The sequence below is a fragment of the Ixodes scapularis genome, unplaced genomic scaffold (genome assembly GCF_016920785.2).
Source record: "Ixodes scapularis isolate PalLabHiFi unplaced genomic scaffold, ASM1692078v2 PGA_scaffold11__112_contigs__length_91849675, whole genome shotgun sequence".
Lineage (NCBI taxonomy): Eukaryota > Metazoa > Arthropoda > Arachnida > Ixodida > Ixodidae > Ixodes > Ixodes scapularis.
In genome coordinates, this window is record NW_024609837.1 from 14,256,114 (window position 1) to 14,275,901 (window position 19,788).

The following is a 19,788-nucleotide window of genomic DNA, read 5'->3' on the forward strand; positions in this document are numbered from 1 at the left end:
CTACCGGTAAAACGCGCTCCGTGTTCGCGTATTCCGATTACCAAATTTGATCATAAACATAAATACTCAGAAACATTATCGTCTTTTATCTGTACAACATCTTTTCCAAATAGCAAATTAGATTGTACCATAGACACTCAAACATATTACCGTCTTTTAGCTGCACAACATGCTTCCCCTCTTGTAACTATCCCACTGCGTCGTTTCGCTGAAAATGCGCACGTGTGTTTGTCTTGTTCACTAAGTGAGAATTGACGGCTTGTTTCGAAGAGTGTCGCCTTATCAGAGCGTGCGTTCAGGGCGGCTGCTCGGGACGGTCTTCATGAACACTGGAAGAGAAGGGGCCTATGTAGACAGAATGACAGTTACTTCCATATGGTACCTTACCAATGTCATCATCGTCATTTTCCAGGGAACTCATTCTTTTGTACAACTGGGGACCCCTGTGAATGGAGAAAAAAAGTGAAAGCCGTTTACAACTCCCTGTAACGCCGAATTGGAGCGCAGCTCTTGAGGAGGAGGCGGGAAGGGTACTGAGGGGAAGGTACATCACTCCTCGCTCCTCCTCACGTCCTCATCCTGTCTCCTACTCCTCCCTCCGACCGGCGTCGCCGTCGCCTCACGAGGGTCACGTGACCTCACGAGGGTCACGTGACCTCACGAGGGTCACGTGACCTCACGGGGGTCATGTGACGTCACCGAGGTCACGTGACTTCACCGAGTCACGTGACCCCTATGAGGTCACGTGAAGATGACGTCATCAGTGACGTCACTGTTGACGTCATCGTCACTAGGGACGTCATCAGTAACTGTCATCAGTGACGATGCTAATGCAGGTGACGTCATCAGTGACGTCACTGATGACGTCATCAGTTGCGATGCCGATGACGTCATCAGGGACGATGGCGATGCCGATGATGTCCCTGATGACGTCATCAGTGACGTCACGCGTCCCATAATGCACCGCGCGGTTACACCGACGCCGCTCAAGCCGGAAACGGGCGCCTAACAGCTGCGCTCTAAAAACAAAGGTCAAACCGGCGTTAAAGTGCAGACACCACGGCTGTGTCCTCGGATTCAGGCATCGCTGAATGCTGTCTTTATGCGGACCGCAAGTTCGTCTGCATCTCTTGCAAGGGTTGTGGTGACGTCACAACGCCGAGCTCTGATTTGCTCTTATTGAAGGATAGTGGGTAAACCTCAAGGCAGCTTGCTTTGAGATCTGCCCACTATCCTTCAATCAGAGCCAATCAGAACACGGTGTTCTGACGTCACCACAACCCCTGCCAAAGATGCAGACGAACTTGCGCATCGCTTATACACCGTGATAATCCTGGCTTTAAAGTTAACATTTTTACAACCCGAATAGAATTATTGTTATAACTCTCGCTATGACACTCCTTGGGCACTTCACCAAGGAATGTCAATGATAAAACAGACGCCCACGTCAAAAAGTGAAACATTGTACTTAAAAATTTCTATAGTTACTCGGGGAGATTATATGGGGTATGGAAAGCTACGTATTCTTGGCATATGAACGAGCATAATGGGTGATGCATTACTTTCCTAAATTGTACATCCATTAAACTGGTATGTTGAGTGCATTTCAAGATTATAATGAAGTATTATTGGGGGCACGCGGGCGTGATCTTACGAAGTGCGATGCAACCACACTGCACACAACCGCACACACTCGTAAAATGAGGTTCCTCGCACCATATATTTTGCCCGATGTGGGTCACGCTCTCCATGAGCCACGTGGCGTAGATCTTGTAGTATATAGAACCTCTATCAAATCTAGGCATACTAGGGTGCCTCAATGACCTTCTGTTTAGAGTGATGCCACCCTTTGTAGTACCCAATGCCGACAGCACGCGCTCACGGGGAAAATACAAAGAAATCGACGAAAACAAAATGTCGCCATAGCACAGCCAGTGCCACAGACGCGTGCAGGAACACGCTCTTTCACGCGCTTCTGAAGAAAAAATAAATGTAAAAGTGGCAACAAAATGGAGAGATGTCTCCACCGTAAGCAAAGCGCACATGAAGGCACCCTAAGGCATACTAGAGTTGCACAGTGTAACTAAGTGTAACTAGAGGCTGTGGAATCGCAACACCCTTAGCATTCTGCGTGAGCGACAGACGGCGTATACTTACGTTCCCTTCTTCTTTCGGCACACGAAGAACACGAGGCCCGCCATGAGCATGATGAGGACCGAGCAGACGATCGTGCCCATCAGGTACTCCGAGGCGGCCGCCGAATCTGCACAAAGCGGCCACCACGACTCAGCGACGCGAATGCTTGCTCTTGGGTCGGAGCTTGGTGTGATCTCATTTCGGCCGAGGACTCAATATGGCAATAATACCCAGTTTTGGCTACACGTTTCAATTTGTGAGGTTCGTCTAAACGGGCTCGGCTGGGACGTTTCAGATGGACTTAAATTTCAGTCCTGGGGCAACCTAGTTGAACTGTACTTCACTTTCAGTTGGACTAGAATTTTTCATATGATAGGGCCGCGCGCGTCGCCGCCTGGTATAGGGGCTCGTCGGAGGAACTGAAAATTAAGGAGTTTTCGTGGATGGTTTCCTCCGACCCGCAAAGTTCACCGCAAACCGCCACAAGATTTGCAGACAATTGCAAACTGCACGTATGCGCAGTATAGCGGCACCTCCGCTACTGCGCATTACTCCGTTACTACAAGCACGATACGGCCCCGGGCGCGCTTGAGGGCATGCTTCGGAGTCTCAGCATGAGCTCACGGCAGTGTGTTTTAGAATCGCATGTACAACAGACGCGCGCGAGAGGTAGTGGGTGGTCCCAACGCGTTCTATCCTAGAACTTCCCGTATCGTCGTCGTGCTGCGCTGCTCACCGACGGGCTCCTTGACGGTGACCTGCTTGGTGGTGAGCGGGCCGAGCACCCGGTTCCCTCGGCCGTCGGTCCGGAAGGGCACGACGCTCACGTTGTACTCAGAGTCCGAGTGGAGGCCGTGGATGACGACCCTGGCCTGCTGCACGCTCTCCTCGAGGCAGCGTCGGTCCTGGCACCAGGCCACCACGTAGCCGGACACCCCGGCCCCGGGGGCCTCCCAGGCCACCTCCACGGAGTCGGGGCTCAGGATGCGCACGTCCAGGTCGGACAGGGCAGAGGGCGCTGAGACCCCAGAGCACTCTGGCTTAGCTTACTCTCAAAGAGTTTTGTTGCTTTCTCGCTTATGTATAGATTCCTACGTTATCGGGAAGATGCCGTTGTTGCTCAGGCTTCTTAACCTTTTGCACTAGGGCCTCTCTTTCAACACCCCCCCTTCCCAAAAAAAAAAATAAATAAATAAAAAAAAGGTTACGTTAGAATTGCAGTTCAGCTGAAAATATATGAAGTTATGTTATTACACAAATGTGTCTACTCGTTTTCAGCTTAAGACACACAGCAAAAGAAATTCTCGCGGAGTGTTGACGATTTGCAACGTCATGTGTCATCAAAAGACCTATCCAACGCTAGTAGCGTTGGTTCTTTTTCTGACAATGAACTCCTGTAAGGACTATTTCTTGAGGCTACGAGCAGATCTTGCCGTTATCAACATAAACCACCTTGCAGTTGCTTCTAAGATGGGGTGCTGTCCATGTTCGACTTTACAAACCTATGAAATCTAGCGTAGCACTTAATGAGACAAATAAATAAAATAAAACGTATAAAAGGATCTTAAACACGTCATGTTATAGTATTACGTGACACCACAACTTGGTAACTTCACGTGACCGCGTTGCGTAACGTCAGGTCGTGAGACGTCAAATAATAAAAATCTGTTAATCACTTCCCAAAACGACTGTTTAATGTTATCCAATTTAAACGATTGTTTCCTAAATATGCATCAGAGGACTTTGCACATCGCCGTCAATTCATTTTTTCCCCCCATTCATTAAAAAAAATGTTTTACCGCGCTGTCCAAAATACTTTATTCATTTCCCAATCATCTAATTTATTGCTTGAACCAGTAGATACGATTTCGAAGGAGAACTACGTTCGCGCTTTATAAGCCCGCAAAGACAGTCTGCAAAAACACACAGCAGCCAATACCACATTGTGTTGCGCAGTCGGTACAACACAAGGTGGTATTGGCAGTCTGTACAGCACAAGGTAATATGCGGAGAGCAAATCGTCTGCTTCTTGCGCAGGAGTTGCAGTGACGTCAGAACACCGTGTTCTGATTGGCTCTGATGATAGGATAGTAGTTAGACCTCAAGTCAAGCTGCTTTGAGGTCTACCCACTATCCTTCATTCAGACAGAACCAATCAGAGTTCTCTCTGATTGGTTCTGTCTGAATCCCCTGCAAAAATAGCAGCCGAACTTGCGTGCGCTCCGCATTGGCTGCTGTCCACCTTCAGGCGACAGGTAAGGGTAGCGCCCACCTTCGGGCAGCGTTTCCACGTCGATGGTCTCAAGGGCGCCCTCGAACCTGGTATGACGGTCGGCCCTCAGGTTGTAGGCGGACACGGCCAGGGTGTAGCCGGACTCCGGGTCCAGGCCCGCGACGCTCACCCGCGTCGCCTTGCCCGGGTGCAGCGTGTGGCACTCGGAGTGGTTGGTAACGGCTCCCAGCTGAGCGCTGCGGTTGCACCGGTACACCAGGTAGCCGTCCAGCGGCCCGTTGAGCTTGAGCGGAGCGCTCCACTCGACCACCACAGAGTTCTTGCTCGTGCTCACCAGCCTCAGCTGCTGCACCTTGCTGGGCGCTGCGAGGGTGGGACATACGCTGAAGATCCCCCGCGGTTTTCAAGCGGCCGACCACACGATCGTGAAGGTACCTTTATGCCGGGGTCACACTTCTTAAAGCCTGGTTCAGACAGTTGCGGTTGACTGCGTTTGACTGCGTTGCGGCAGCGGGAAACCAGGACATCCCTGCTGCTTATATCTTTAGGCCGGTTCAGACACTTGCGTTTGAGTGCGTTTGACTGCGTTGCGTCGAGAACCGAAAGCGAGTCACCGGCACATCTGTGCTTCGTATGAAGCGTGGAATCCAATTCAAGGGATCATCTTGGCACGCGATATAAGCAGCAGGGATGTCCTGGTTTCTCGCGGCCGCAACGCAGTCAAACGCAACGGTCTGAACCAGGCTTTATACATCTTAGAACAGACAATCTGCATACAGATTCGAACGCGAGTCACCGCGAGATCTGTGCTTCCAATGTCGCATGGTAATGAGTTCAAGGAGAAAACTTGGCGCGCGGCATTCGAACCAGTTTGCAGACTCCTCTGTATGATGTATGAGCAATGTGACCTCAGCTTTAGGGGACTTCTACGCTTGGCGGCGAATAAGTTGGAGATGCTTCTCCGCGCGTGGTATCTGCTCGCGACCCAGGAGCGCGGGCTGGTTCGCCGATTGCATATTTTACCTTTAAGCTGTGAAGGGGGTATAACCTTCATATTTCAGCATTTGGTTTGACAAAATGGACTTCTTTGAAACATCCGCGGATGCCTGCCATTGATACATAGGTACGAAGAATTGTAGCGTCTGCAAACACTTTCAGGTGTTGGATCCTTTGTGGGTGCTTCGGGACACGTTGTGTTCCTTCACTTCCAAGGACAAAGGGTGTAAAATGGTGTATTGTTACACCCTTTGTCCCATATTATACACCGCAAAACTTCAATTCGACGTACAACGCCCTACAGTTGAACAGACGGCCCCAAATTTTACGTGCGGCTTGATAGCCATGTGGTACAACTTATTAAAATAGCTAATGTACGTTTTACTGACTACAAAAAAAATATTCGGGGTTTTCTTGGCCCTATTGTAAAAACTCGGTGTTTTCTTTATATGGTCTTTGATGCTCTTTAGCTATTTAAAAAGTTGTACCAGACGGCTATCAAGCAACTCGTAAAATTTCGGGCCGTCTGTTCGACTGTAGGGCGCTGTACGTCCAATCGGAATTTTGGGGTGTATTATAGGGGACAAATGGTGGAACGATACACCCTTTTACACCCTTTTTTCTTGAGAGTGTTGCTCGAAACGCCTGAGAAATGGGACTATGTAACCGGAAGTGGATGGAGGAGAATATGAACGAGTCATCACTTTCAAACGCTTGATGGGCTCTGCAAAGCTGGAACGGGTTCTACTGAGCAGAAAGTGCTTGTTCAAGCACGTACAGTCATTAGAATGTGTAAATCTGTCTCCAACCGATTTGGCCAAAGCGCTCTAAGACGGCCGATGGCGCAGAATCGATGGTTGTAAATGTGGCAATCAGTCTTTTGGAGACACTAAGGGTCAAGAGCCGCCCCGGTCAAAATTAGAACCGAAACAGATGCGTTAAATCGTTCTTTATGACTAATTGTAACCTACGTATAATATTATGTCAATGCCCCTTCCAAAGGCCGGTATTAAGTGTGGTACCATGAGCTGCTGCTGGGGCAACACTGAACAAAGTTTCGTCACGCAGCCCGTGTTTACCCGCTTGAAATGACGATCAAAGATTTTGCTTGGGTGTGCAAAAGCAAGCACCATAGCGTGAAAGATACCTTTAAAAAATGACCGCATCTCCACGTGGTGAATGATGTTGATTAGGGCGAAGCTCCGGTGGTGCTAATGACACTGATTTTACTGTTTATAGGCAGCGCTGATGGTGCTGAATTTTTTTCTTATTGCTCATAGGTAGTGCGAGTTCCGGGTTGCGTTTCGACTTCATTATTACTGTTTTATGGTCGGTGAAATTCAGAGCCAGTGGTTCTTTTAGCGGATCAGCTTGGATCCGCCAGAAGTCGTGGGACCGCATCTCCACCGCTTAAGTCAACGGTCCATGTCAGAAAGAGAATGTCTGGTATAGAACGTGGTTATATACGCATTTGAGCATTTGACCGCAGCGCCCTCTCGTCCATAAACGTTGAGCCAATGCATGCAAAGTTTAACGCGATTATATACGCATTTGACCGCAGCCTCTCCTGTATAGATGTTGAGCGGCTACATGCAACGTTTCATCCACGACAGAAACCCCAGCTCTTGAGTTACTACCACATCTCAGAGCCCCCTACTCGTCCCGGAGTAGTGGTCGAGTGGTTAAGGCGATGCACTAGAAATCCATTGGGGTCTCCCCGCACAGGTTCGAATCCGGTCGACTGCGCAAACTTTTCTTTTCTTTTTATGTGAGCACGGACGCCGGCCGGCCGGACGGACGGACGGACGGACAAGGCTAGACCCTAAGGAGCTTCGCCCCTAATAAACCCAAAATAGATACTGTCCTACCCACACAACTTATTGCCAGTGTATGTCGCCGGTCCTATTGCCTTCACTTTCATGAGGGGACCCACTTTCAAGTGAACGAGATCACTCAACCCGGAGAGCCCGAGTTGGTACATCGATGCACTCTCCTCTTTGGCTTCCGCATATATTCCATTTTGCTGCGTCAAGATGCCATTCCGGGAAGCGTAAAAAAAACAAAGACCCCCAAGCACCAGTCTAAAGCAGCCGCGGCCAACGTAACCCCGAGCAATGCTCACTTTAGCAAGAGCGAACGGTGGAGAGGAGGTCGTCTCCTCTCCAGCGTTCGCTCTGCTAAAGTGGAAAGAGGTGGGAGGAGCTTCCCCTGAACTCTGAATTAATTAACCCGCGAGGTCAGCACATGACGTCATCGTTAAGGCCCTCAAATTTCCAAAGCGTTACTTTGCGGTAGACCAATCAGAAGCCGAGAAAGGAAGGGAGGGTCACGTGCACGCTCGCGCCAGTTGACGATACCGCTAGGGTTTCTGTTGCATGTTTGTTTTGGGGAGCGGTGGGGACTATACGAAAGCAGATTTGTCCAAGAGCAACTCGGCAGCTTTCGGCGTTCTGCCACCAGCACTGCCGCGACACCGCCAGCCGCCGACAGCACGACACGTGCGTGACTCTATGAGCTTCGGTAAACAGACGAAAACGCGTTCCAGGAACGCTCTGTGAGGGGCGACCCTGCTCACCCCCGATGTCGGTCCTGGCCAGGATGCGCACGGGCTGGCTGGCCACCTCGGTGCCGTCGGCGAGCTCGTTGAAGGCCTTTACGTACACCTCGAACTCTGTGTTGGCCGTCAGCCCGTCCAGCGTCACCGCGGTGCCGTTAGTCGCCAGGGAGCTGCGCTTGCGGTTGTCCTGGGACGGGCCGTAGAACACCGTGTAGCCGGACAGTGGGCCGCGGGCGTCTTCCGGCCGCTCCCACTTGAGGCTCAGGCTCGTGCTGGTCGCGTTCACCAGTGCCAGCTGGCGAGGCTCGGTCGGGGCTGCGAATAAAATTGACAGTCACCTTTATCTCCAAAGTCCTATATATTGCATAGATGCAGTATAGGGAGCGATCGTTTAAAATATTTTAGAAGACATTAAACAGTTGTTTCGGGGAGGAGTGAAGGTGAACCAAGATGCGGGGAAACTGACTTAGTAGAGAGCTCACGCGACGCCAATTTCCCATTAAATTGTGTGGAAAATGCGCGGACGAACGGTCGGAAGGAAAAGTTTTGAGATTGGGGAAGGGGGGGGGGGGGGGGGGTCATTAACATTTAAAAGGAATTCAGGCTTTAAAACAGATGAGGTCCCACTGCTCTGGGTCTCGTAGCGAACATCGACGAACGGGATGCCGTCTCTCCGGTGCTTGCATTTGGTTCAATAACTTTCTTCTCTAAGCGCCTGAACCGCGTATCTGAACATGAACAGCTCTTTCATAAGATCTGCCACTCCTTTGTACAACGTCAGCTGAATGCACTGAGGTGTTCTCGTCGGACGGTTGGATGAGAGTGCCATGTATTTGAGAGGGACACTAAAGATGATTTCGCACTTTATGCAATTAGGGTGTCAAGTAGCCAACATAACTTTTTGTCAAAACATTTTAGAGAAATACGCATTTCACACACACACAAAAAAAAGAACTGCTTTCTAGCATCAATATAGAAAGAGGAACAATATTTGCATCCAATTTCTGATCCCTCGCCAATCGATTTACTCAATGCGACAGCACAGTTCAGCAATTTTTTGTGGTACGTTCTTCGGCAGCGGAGAGCATGGGTTAGCACGGACATTCACCTTGACTATGTACTGCCAAAGATTTTTCATGGGATGTCGCCTCCTACATTAACTGAACCTGTATCAAATGCGGCGCTATGTTTAAGCCCTGGACGCGAATGCCCTGGAGGTGGCAGCCGTGTACCAAGACCGTGCCATCTCAAAAAGCCCGCTACCTTCACTGAAGTGAGCGATGACACCACCAGACCGCCAGGGCTTTCCCATCACGTTTATTTAACAGCCCGCAGGAGGTCACCTCAACTCGCTGGCCGACTCGCTTGAACCTTTCCCGAACTTTCGAGCAACGGTGCTTGCGATGTTAAAAAGACTCCGTCGTCCTCTTCTTGCCCATATAATCTCATGATCACCATTAATTTCATCTTGCATAATTAATCATCACGGAATCAGAAGACGTGGCACCGCGGGCCTCTATGGTACGGGCTGTTGCCTTTCCGCGTTGCCGCGGCTCTCCTGAGCCAATCACTGATCTGAGCTCTATTGTAGCTGGCTGAATCGAGGATCGAGGCTTGTCTTACTGGGGTCAGGTGTCACCACCCGCAGCCATCCCCTGACACCAGGTAATTCATGGGACTCTATGGGGAAAACTTTATCTCATTAAATAAACATTGATTGAGGAAAAAGTGACGTTTCCCCCGTTTCTAAACTGCTGTCGGCAGTGAAAATGTTTGGCTGCTCTTCGGAAAGTCTGTCAAATAGCGTGTGCAAAAACATTAAACCTGACAGCCCTCACAGGTCTTATAAATGTATGTTCTATGGTCAAGAGTGACTTCGCTGGGCGAAAAATGTAGTGCAGCTCAATGAGACGAGTTACTTAGATTTACCGCGGAGTCGGTGACGGTTTCGATGAGTTGGGTTTAGCAGACGACAAGCTCGAAGGCTTTGCTACGTGGAATTCGCTCCCGCGTCTCATCGGTACGGTTATTAAAGGTCAGTAAACAATTGTTTGTGCGCAGTACTTCGTTAAAATCTAGACGCAAAACTATAGGCTTACGTGTCTAGTGGTAAAAAATGTGCAACATGGCGGCGGCCGATTAGGGGTCGCTTTCAGCTGCCAGTTTATCGCTCTAAGGCCCTCTACCTCGTTGGTGCTCTGGCACATTTGATTGTTTTAGTCAGCGTTCGAACGTTTGACAAATGCCGATTCGATCTCCAAACACCCCATAAAATGATCACAGCAAATCCTAAAATTCTCGCCTTCGAGCACCGCGTGGAAGCTTCGATCTTCCTACTCTTGTGTGTTTCTCCCATTGACTTGCGTGTATTGCCTGGTGTCAAGCAACGGCCGCCGGTGGTACCACCGACAGGCTCCCGATTCGCGATCTAGCCTACTACAATAGAGAGAACGTTGAATAGAGATCAGTGGAGCCAATAAAGATTATTAGTATTATTATTATTGTCATCATCATCATCATCTGTTTTCCTTTCCGGATAACTGCACCACCAACCTTGGAAAGGTCAAAGGTATACCATCGACATGTCTACCCCTCACCAACTGAAAACTCGAAAGTGACTTCGGTGTCCCTCGGTGAATTCACACGGGGGAGAAATCGCTCACTTTGCTCCCCGGGATGCGCGTCACGTGGTATAAACACCACTCCTTTGCGCTTAGCCGCGTTGACGTAGACATATACCAGGAGGATGGTGAAACTTTTGCTCGGGCTCCACAAACCGTCCCCGCCCTGGCGCGGAATCTCTTCGTAGTTGGTGGTACTGTGCTCAAGTGTCTGGCAACTTTAGAGACTTTACTCAGTGGGATACCGGCGGTATGGTGGCACACCACCATACCACCACCATATTGGCGGTGGCATCGGGATCACCTAATTTGTTGGGGATTGCGCTGTTGCGCAGGTCGTCCTAAAATCCCTCGATAAAATTCGCGCTTACAAGTACCGCCGACCATTGTTCAGGAAACGCACAAGACACGTGCCACGATCGGGTGCTCCGCCGCCATTCGCTTCCAAGGTCCGCTCATTTCAGTGCTATGCCGCCATTTTCCTCCAAAGGCCACTCGAGACGTGGGCCTCCTGCACTAGCGCATTTGAAGCTACTTGAAAGACAAACACAAACACATCCGAGGCACCCGTTCGAGGCACCCGACGGAGTCTTCGATATCCATCAATGCCGTTCTCTGGCCGCTCCTCATACAACTGCATGGTTTGGGATTCCGCGTTCTTTGTGTTGCATCCACTTATTCAAGACGCATCTGTCTTTTTTTAACAGGAAGCAGTTCGTCGTCTTCCGCGTCTATACTCTAAAAGAAAATCCGTGGTTGAAAGGTTCTTCGATGCCCCAAGAACTCCTCCAGCTTGTGAAGAACGGTTTCGCCTCAAGCAGTATCGCCCCCTGGCGCGCTAGGAAGGCAACTGGGCGATGAAGAACTCACTCTCATTAAAGAAAGAGCTTAAAGTAATATTCGATTTTTTTATCTCCAAAAGTTAAAAAGGAATTTACGAATAGAAAATCAAAATGGTGCGAGGTTTTAAGTGAGGCGGGTATACGCTACGGAGAACCCGGGCAAGACCCTCGCAAAAAGTGCCCCTTAAAACATGAGTTAGCACTTACCCCTGTGAGGTACGAGTTAGTGCTTAAGTGAAATATGAGGTAGGTGAAATATGAGTTGGAAACTCCTCAGTAACTTGTCGCAAAGATGCTGAGACGTAACGGCCGGTTACCCGTGGCCGGCGTCTTGAAGACCGCTGAGCCGCCGACGGGGCCGCCCTCGGTGGAGCTGAGCACCTCTACCCGGTAGGGCGTCCAGGGGGCGAGGTGGCTGAAGCGGCAGCGGGGCACGCTGCTCAGCAGGGTGGTGACCGGGACGTGGCTCTTCTCCCGGTGCTTCTGGATCCGCCACAGGGTGACCCGGAAGTCGGTCAGAGTCCCCGACGCGGCCCAGCTCACGTTCGCCTCCGTGCTTGACACGCCACCCACTGTGACGTTCGCGATGCCCCCGGGCTCCGCTCCTGCATCGGGCACAAGGCTCACTAGCATCCCACACGGGCACAGTCACAGCTCACTGACACGGGGTTAAGGGTAGCCCGTCATACTAATCCCATTCAACTAAACTTAATCGGGCATACACATGGGTCAATAACTCCATATGTATCAGCTCTGGTACTTACAACAAGATGGTGCAAACAAAAATTGCGAATCGCAACCGCTTCACCAAAATCACAACTAGAAAGAAGTGCATAAGACGTTGGTAGACCCTGGATGACAAGCGCTGCCCTCCATTTTCGTGCTATATGGTATTATTACACGCGTCAATCAATATTCCCGGCCCTGTTGTTTCTATATTCAAAATCTTTTACACGACAAATTCATATGCGGAATTAAGTCAGTAGAGAGTTTAAGCATAGCACTATCGTAGTGCCCACCATGGCGGAACAAAATGCAAGCCGTTCACCCTTGTTGGTGTTAGACTGTTGGCAGCTGATAAAACCCGTTCGCTCTACTCACGTCTAACTCCTGGTTAGCTCAGTTGGTAAAGCGCTCCACTGGATTTGGAAAGGTCCCCATGGTTCGATACCAGGACCAAGCGTATTTTTTCGGTCGCGCACCAGTCACTTAGTTGTGTTGGGTGATTTGTGTCTGTTTTTTGTCCCCCTTGTTCCCTTTCTCCAGGGTTTATTTTCGTAATTCTTGTCCAGCTCACGTTGCCACCAAGACAGTGTTTTTAGCCAGCGGGATACCGCGATTTTATTCCCGTCTGCTCGACTGTCGGCTAAAATATTTTGTTTCCGTTCCCGGTCCAGTTCCAGAACATGGCGGTGACGGCGACGATCTTATACCCTTGTTACACGGGCACGCTTAACTGCAGTTCCGCTAAGCCACAGTTAGCGCACAATACTTGCCGACAACATTCTGCGGCTATGCAGTGAAAGCTATGGGCGAACGTGCGCTTGAGCATCACGAGCATGTATCGAAGCAGCGCACGCGCGCTCTTCACTTCTTATGGAATACCTGTCCGAGAGTATAGACGCTTTCTGGCAGCTGTGCATGGGCGCCGCCATAACCGACCTTCAGTTTTTGTTTCCTCTTATAGACGCTCTGCAGCAGCTGTGCATGGACGCCGCCATAACTGACCTTCAGTTTTTGTTTCCTATTATTCCGTTTATTTCACTTCGTCATTACCATAGCAGGCCAGGTTATTGCTATATTAGATTCAACTGTGTCCTTATCTAAAGCATCGGCCTTCGTACAGGATCGTCAACTACCGTTTCAGTTGCTCGGCATCTCGGTAAGACAAGAGAAGGTCAGCAATGGCGGCTGTAATTTGGCGCGTGTTTAAAGCGTCTATACCTTTGACTTCACTTGCTCATTGTCACAGCAGGACAGGTCATTGCCACTTTAGGTGTTACTGCGTCTTTCTCCCTATAGCGTATGCTTTTGTGGAGGCCCGTCAACGGCCGCTTCGGTGGCTCGGCATCTTGGTAAGACAAGTGAAGGTCGGCAATGGCGGCTCAATCTGGCGCGTGTTTAAAGCGTCTATAGTGCATGCGGTATCCGTGGTGCCGCGCAACAGCAGTTAAGCTGGGTTAACCGCCGTTAAGTGTGCCCGTGTAACAGGGGTATTAGAGGGAAACTGAAGCGGTTCCGTATTTGAGTAAAACCACTTAAATCGTCTTCATTTGACCTCTAGGATCACGAATATCGAGATTATTTTTCGATTTAGTGCGCGGAGGCTGCAGGAACTGATTTTCAAAGTACCACTGAAGACCCTCCTTCCCGGAGCGGTACGTCATAAAAGGAGTTTTTGAAATCTCATCTCTCGCACATCTTGAGTACCTATCGAAGCTATGCACGCTCACTCTTGTTATTTTCAAAGCGTAAAAAAAAAAAAAAATACGTCGTAATTGGTGTTAGTGTGGGGGAATATACCTGGCAAGCTTGCCATTGCACACTGTGCCCACACGAGCGACACACGCTTGGTGGCCCAAAGATCCTTTTATGACGTAACGACTGGTCGGTGGTTTTTCGTGTTTTCTTGCGTTTGGTTACATCTTCGGGGAAAACGAACGTGATATTCAGATTCACGGGATAAAATTACTCTAGAATTCACCTCCAACTGCACATAGTGCGCACTGATGCGAACACCGCATAAAGCAAGTAAAGCCCGTGCACTGGCATCATATCGATCGAGCACAGATTGGGCACTTCGCCGAAATAATTTGGGCTCGTATCAATGCGTCGGGCAACGCCTTGGTTCCCAAAAAGAAGTCACTCGGGTATACACCGTCAGGGAGAGGTTCTTACCCGTGCGCATGTGCTGACAGGTGACCGGGCCCACGCCTCCTCCGGGACACTGGTAGCGGACGCAGACACTGTAGTTGGTGTCCGCCGTCAGACCCCCCATGCTGATCTCGGTGCCGTTGGACGTCTGGCAGGGGCCCCGATGCTGGCACGCGATGTCCTTCATCTTGCTCACCAGGAGGCTGTTGATGGCGCACGCGCACATGGTCCAGCCCTCCTGGTGCCCCCTCCGGACCAGCTGGACCGTGGCGTTCCTGGCGCTCACCGCGGACAAGTGGAAGTCCGGCATGGAAACGCTGCAAGCTGTTGTCGATGGCGCTGGCGACGGTGCCGCCGTGGATGGGTTCATCGTCCCTGCCAAGGGCTGGAGCACCGTGCAAGAGAAGTATGCATGGTTTTCCTCCCCAACTTTGAATACTAAAGCAGTTCATATCCGTGTTCAAGGGCAGATTGTTCTGGATATGCGGGCAGCATGCACGCGGCCCCGAAGACATCTGCATGGGTCCCCTCCCGCATCTTTCGAGATTTCGATAGTCTGCATGCGACGCAGAATGATATTGGCCGTGCTGCAATGGCCTATCATCGCGACTGAAATGTTTTCGTCAACGTGGACTATCAACATCGACGCACCGTCTTCGGGGTCGAAGATCTTTAAATTGCCAAGTGCAGCCGGGAACTCGTGTTAATTGCTGAGTATAGGGCGTTTCCATGTGACGTTCATCCGCCATTTTGCTGTTAGCTTTTGTTTGTTAAAACATTCTTTATTTCACCAGAAACCTGGCTTCCGATGTGAGCGTGATGAAGCGCTTCTGTGCATATGAGGCTGAATTCTTGGAATACTTCCCTTCGGCACACGCCAGACAGCTCATAGCAACAAAATGGTGGACGAAATTACGTCCCTGAAAACACCCGTTTGACAGTTTCTCCCTTCACTACTGAGAATTTGGAACTGGTCCAATTATTAACAAAGATAGTGAGATATGGGGCAAAAAGTAACAAGGGAGAGAAAGAAAATTATGTATGCTTCAAAAATAATAACAAGTTGTTCTCGAAGAAGAGCACTGCCATCTCGAAGGTCTTTTAGGTGTTTGTCCCCTCGAGAGTTCGCTTACCGCTTACACCTCCGTAGACTGGTCGCGTTCGACCCCCAACAAACTAAACTATAAAAACTCAATTAAAAAAAAAAATCAGTTTTGCGCTTTAGTCTCTGATGGACCACAACTCCTTATGTAGCCCTCAATATCTTTTTTCGATATATGGATGTCGAAATCCTTGCTGGACCAACGTCTGATTGAGCGAGATCTGATAATGTACAAGCATGCTCTTGAATGCATGCAAATATTTATTATTTGTATTATTATTGAAGCGTGTTAAATATACGCTGAACCTAAGCTACTGTTTTGAATAACAAACACCAATAAAAAAATAACAGAGCCACGAAAGACAGGCGATTGGTAAACTATGTGTTTGTGTCCAATTTTTCTCGTTCCTCAATGTTCGGCTTAACAAAAAGAGAATCTGCGGTGAAGTGAATATCGAAGGGGCTTTCACAAATCGGCTTTACGGGCAAGTTCAGTTTCCAAAGCACGGTTCAGCCCGGGAAACTCGAAACGTGCAGCACGTACAATTAACGCATTGTTCGAAGAAATGTCGGATCACAAAGTTTTGAATGGACGGCTTGCACCCGACACCAACCAAAGCCAGTCAGCCGGCGCTTTCTGTACCTTCGTTGCAGCATGGGTCGTCTCTTTGTGCGCAACAAGAAAATATGCTAACCGTGACGAGACGCCTTCTGCTTTTCATGCCTAACGACGTCCCCTCCTTGAAAGCGCAGTAGAAACGGGCTTTTTGTTTCTCATTGTGCTGAGGCTGCCATCACATCGAGACGGGTCACAAATGGTGCAGAGACCGCTTCGTGCGCTCTCGTACAAAACTTATACCACAGACACGTCTTATTTTACTCGTTCAATAACCGCCGAATATTATTATTATTGTTATATATATTTTTTTTTCTTTTTTTTGCATCTGATTCACGATCTGCAAGCCGATCTAACCAACCTAATCCACGGGAAGCAGCGTTACTTTGTGCGAGACCGTAGTGTTTGTGCGGACCAATCAGCCGCCTCCCTTTCATCACCTGACCCAACGCGCGAGGACGTGGGCGGGAGCGCGATCATGTGGCGGCGAAGGATCGACACGAATGGGCCAACTGCAGACTCAGCTTAGGGGTAAACACGGACGACTCCTCGATCTATATCGTTAGTTGTTGTTTTCTTATATTTTTATGTCGCATCCTTTTCCCAGCACGAGCCCCCGTTTGTCTCGGAGGCAGCTCCTTTGCTGTCGCCGACACAAACGGGGGGCATCGGCGCGCACTGTCGCATTTTCCCGAGTGGTGCATTTTCCATGCTTCCTCTCTGGCCATATTTTTTGGCGACATCGTGCCGTCCGCGTCGCTGAATTTCGGGTTCCCTGGACATCTTCCTCCCATCAAAGCTCCGGCTGTTGCCGAGTTCGTATAAGAGATTATAAAAAAAAAAAAAAAAAAAAAAAAAAAAAAAACTCCGCAACAACTTTTCTTGGCAATGCAGTGGAAGGTACAGGCCCGCGTCCCCTCTCCCATGTCTAGTGTACGCAGGCTCTCCTCCTCCCCCATATCCGGGGAGAGGAGGAGAGCCCGCGCACACTCAGAATGGGAGAGGAGACGCGGGCCTGTACCTTCCACTGCATTGCCAAGAAAAGTTGTGACGGAGTATAGATAAAACGCTGCGCCCGTTCGTTGCACGTCATCCCGCAAAAGCGCAGTGTGCCGATCTTTTAGCTATTCTATATAGAAAGATTTTGGGGTTTAATGGCGCAAAAGCTACGAGGCCATCTGCGCCAATTAGCTACCCCATATGGACGAACACCATGGCTTCGCTGACATGGCCGCGGGAAAAGGGGGGTCTTTGGCCTGCGTCCGGATTCCTCTCTCGCAGTGATTGTTTTCTTCGTCTTCTCGAGAGACGTCTCCTTTTTTTGCCAAAGATAAAAGCGCCCATACTCCGATAACTGCTTCCTGTCGGCCAAATACCGGTAGTATGTGTTGGCTTTATCATCTGTCCGGCTCTTCGAGCTGTCTCGCGCAATATCTCACCAATGGCGGCGCTCAATCAGTGCGAGAACCCTGACGCCGCCCGGATCTTTTTGAAAAATAATTTCGTCATTCTCAGAGCGTCGCGTCATCGTATATAGTTCTGACCTGCTGCCCTCAAATCTGCACGATCGAAACATAAATCGGGCGATGATAGGGAGGTTTTGTAGATCGTTTCCGTCGTCCCCAACGCTCTCCGCAACGTGCTACGAGATGATCCGGGTTTTTTCAGTCCAGGCTAGCGACGCGCAGGCGCAGTAGCGGCCTCTTCGTCGCGGACTTAGCGGAGGGAGGAAAGCGGTTTAAAATAGGGCATTACTGTAACTCTTTTTGGGGGGTGTGACACCCTTGAACGAAGGAGTCAAGCGACACCCAAAAAGGGTGTCAATTGACTCTCTCGTCAAGTAACACCCAGAACGGTCGCCCAGATTCTTCATGTTGTTAGTTGCACAGTATACTATCCCGGACAATATGAGCTGAAACAGTCATTCGTGCTCTTTTGGCGTACTACCTGGCAATTTTTTGAAAGATGGTCCGGAACGGAATGCGATGTTCAGGTCCCATACTATCATTCGTGCTGTTTTGGCGTACCTAGCAGTTTTTGATAGAGGGTGGCCATACTTCGGGCTAACTGAGGGATACTACAGCCTGTGCATGGGACCGGAGACGCAGAAAAAGGGCGGGCGTGTCGTACGTGACGTGGTTCCAAGTGGACAACACGCATCGCGTGTGTATACTCACGGAGTGGCCTTCTCCGGCCGCAGCAGCGGCCAGCAGCAGAGCGAGCGTCACAGCAACCAGGCCTATTCCGACGTTCATGGTGTACTGGTCGTGGGCGAGCGTTACCGTCGCCACAGAACGCCGGCGTCGACGATTCCGCCTTTGATCGGCGAGCGGCTCGGCGGCGCAGTTGCCTGCTCCCGCGTGAACGTCAGTTCCAAGGTTCGACGGTGCGTATCTTATCGAGCGCTTTTTTATCTCGGCCCCAGTTGTCTCTCTCAAAGCAGCCGTGTGTTTTGAAGGGTCTCGCGTTACCTTGCTTACCTTTTTTTTCCAAACGCTGCGCCGACTCGGCGCTCACGCTTCGTTCGTGTTTCCCGGTTGCGCAAGAACCAAGATGGCGTCCAATCGGCGATGCCGATTGGTGGAAGCGGTCGACGGCATCCCATCCATTGGCCGACGCGCGTCACGTGGTTGGGGCTACCACACCGTGTTTTGAGAAGTGGTATATAGTATGATATACGTCGCTGTGCCGGCCCGGTAGCAGGGCTCCAAGTTTATAAACGATAAAGAAGCGCTTTTGCCCGCGGCAGCTGTGACCTGTCTGTATGAGCATGCACAGAAACCCGTTTCCAGAAGAGCAAAGTGTCTGCGTATGTTGCGTGCCACAGCTGAGCCAACGCTACTAAAACACTCAGTGGAGGTATTCACCCTCGAGACCCGGACCGCTCGCGTCCCCGAGACCAAACTAAATACGATAACAGCGCCATCCTTCAAAACATGAAAGTTGATGTATATTGTAACTGCGAAATGGCACTGCGAGATGGTGCCACCGGACCTTGCGCTACTCGACCTGAACCGACGCATGCAGCCATGCAGTTCCTGGAGTGGCCGCTGCGGGAGAAATGGCGGCGTTGCGATCGCCTTTAGTTCGGTTCTCGAGTACGGATCGGAGCCACTTTTTGAAAGCAGGCTCTATGGCAGTTTCCAGTGATGTGATTGGCCTAAGCCATTTTGGCGCACGTTTCGGAGCAACCAAAACAGTGTTTTGGAGCAGCAAATGTGGCCTTTGGAGCAACCAAAACAGTGTTTTGGAGCAGCGAAAGCGGCTTTTGGAGCAGCCAAGACAGTGTTTCCGAGCAGCAGAAGTGGATTTTGGAGCAGATATTCTTAGGACAATAAAAATATTTGTTTCAAGTGCTTTACAAACGAAGGGCACTTTGTGTTGTGTTCCGATGTGACGTGTTGTGACGGAACTCACTGCTTCTGTTTTTACTGCTCAGACATCTCACAAGTGTACAGTGCTGTAGGCATTGCCAAGCAATTTCGAAAAACCACTTGCCACCGTTTTACCCGTTCCCGACGCGCCAGAATTTCGTCAAAAGTAAGAAAACGTAAAACAATGAATTGCAAGCGTCCCAGCTGGTGCCTCAGTCACGCAATCATGTTCGCATGCGCGTGAGGCCAACTTCGGCGGGCTTGCTGTTGGGCATGCTTCGTCGCGCGAACGCAGACAGTAGAGAGTTTTAGTAGATCGTTCCCATGACTCCGATAACGATACCCGATACTCCGCCACCGCCTCCCTTGCGCCTGCATAGTATCGTTACCGGGGCTATCGGGGGTATCGGAACGATCTACTAAAATTCTCTAATGTC

General features: G+C 50.1%; 1 protein-coding gene across 2 annotated transcripts; it reads right to left on the reverse strand.

Annotated features, from left to right (window-relative positions):
• Positions 1-63: 63 nt before the first annotated feature.
• On the reverse strand, positions 64-18,544 carry LOC8031738 (fibronectin). Of its 2 annotated transcripts, none has more exons than XM_029993013.4 (9): positions 18,155-18,544; positions 14,284-14,644; positions 11,703-11,990; positions 7,941-8,237; positions 4,409-4,732; positions 2,873-3,154; positions 2,158-2,263; positions 388-443; positions 64-329 (listed from the first exon to the last, which is right to left on the reverse strand). In XM_029993013.4, the coding sequence occupies exons 1-9, from the start codon at positions 18,230-18,232 to the stop codon at positions 283-285; spliced, it is 1,839 nt and encodes a 612-aa protein (XP_029848873.2). In that variant the 5' UTR covers positions 18,233-18,544; the 3' UTR covers positions 64-282. The 2 variants fall into 2 exon arrangements, with proteins under 2 accessions (XP_029848873.2, XP_040075065.1); XM_040219131.3 differs by having other exon boundaries at positions 11,667-11,990; positions 18,155-18,374.
• Positions 18,545-19,788: the final 1,244 nt, after the last annotated feature.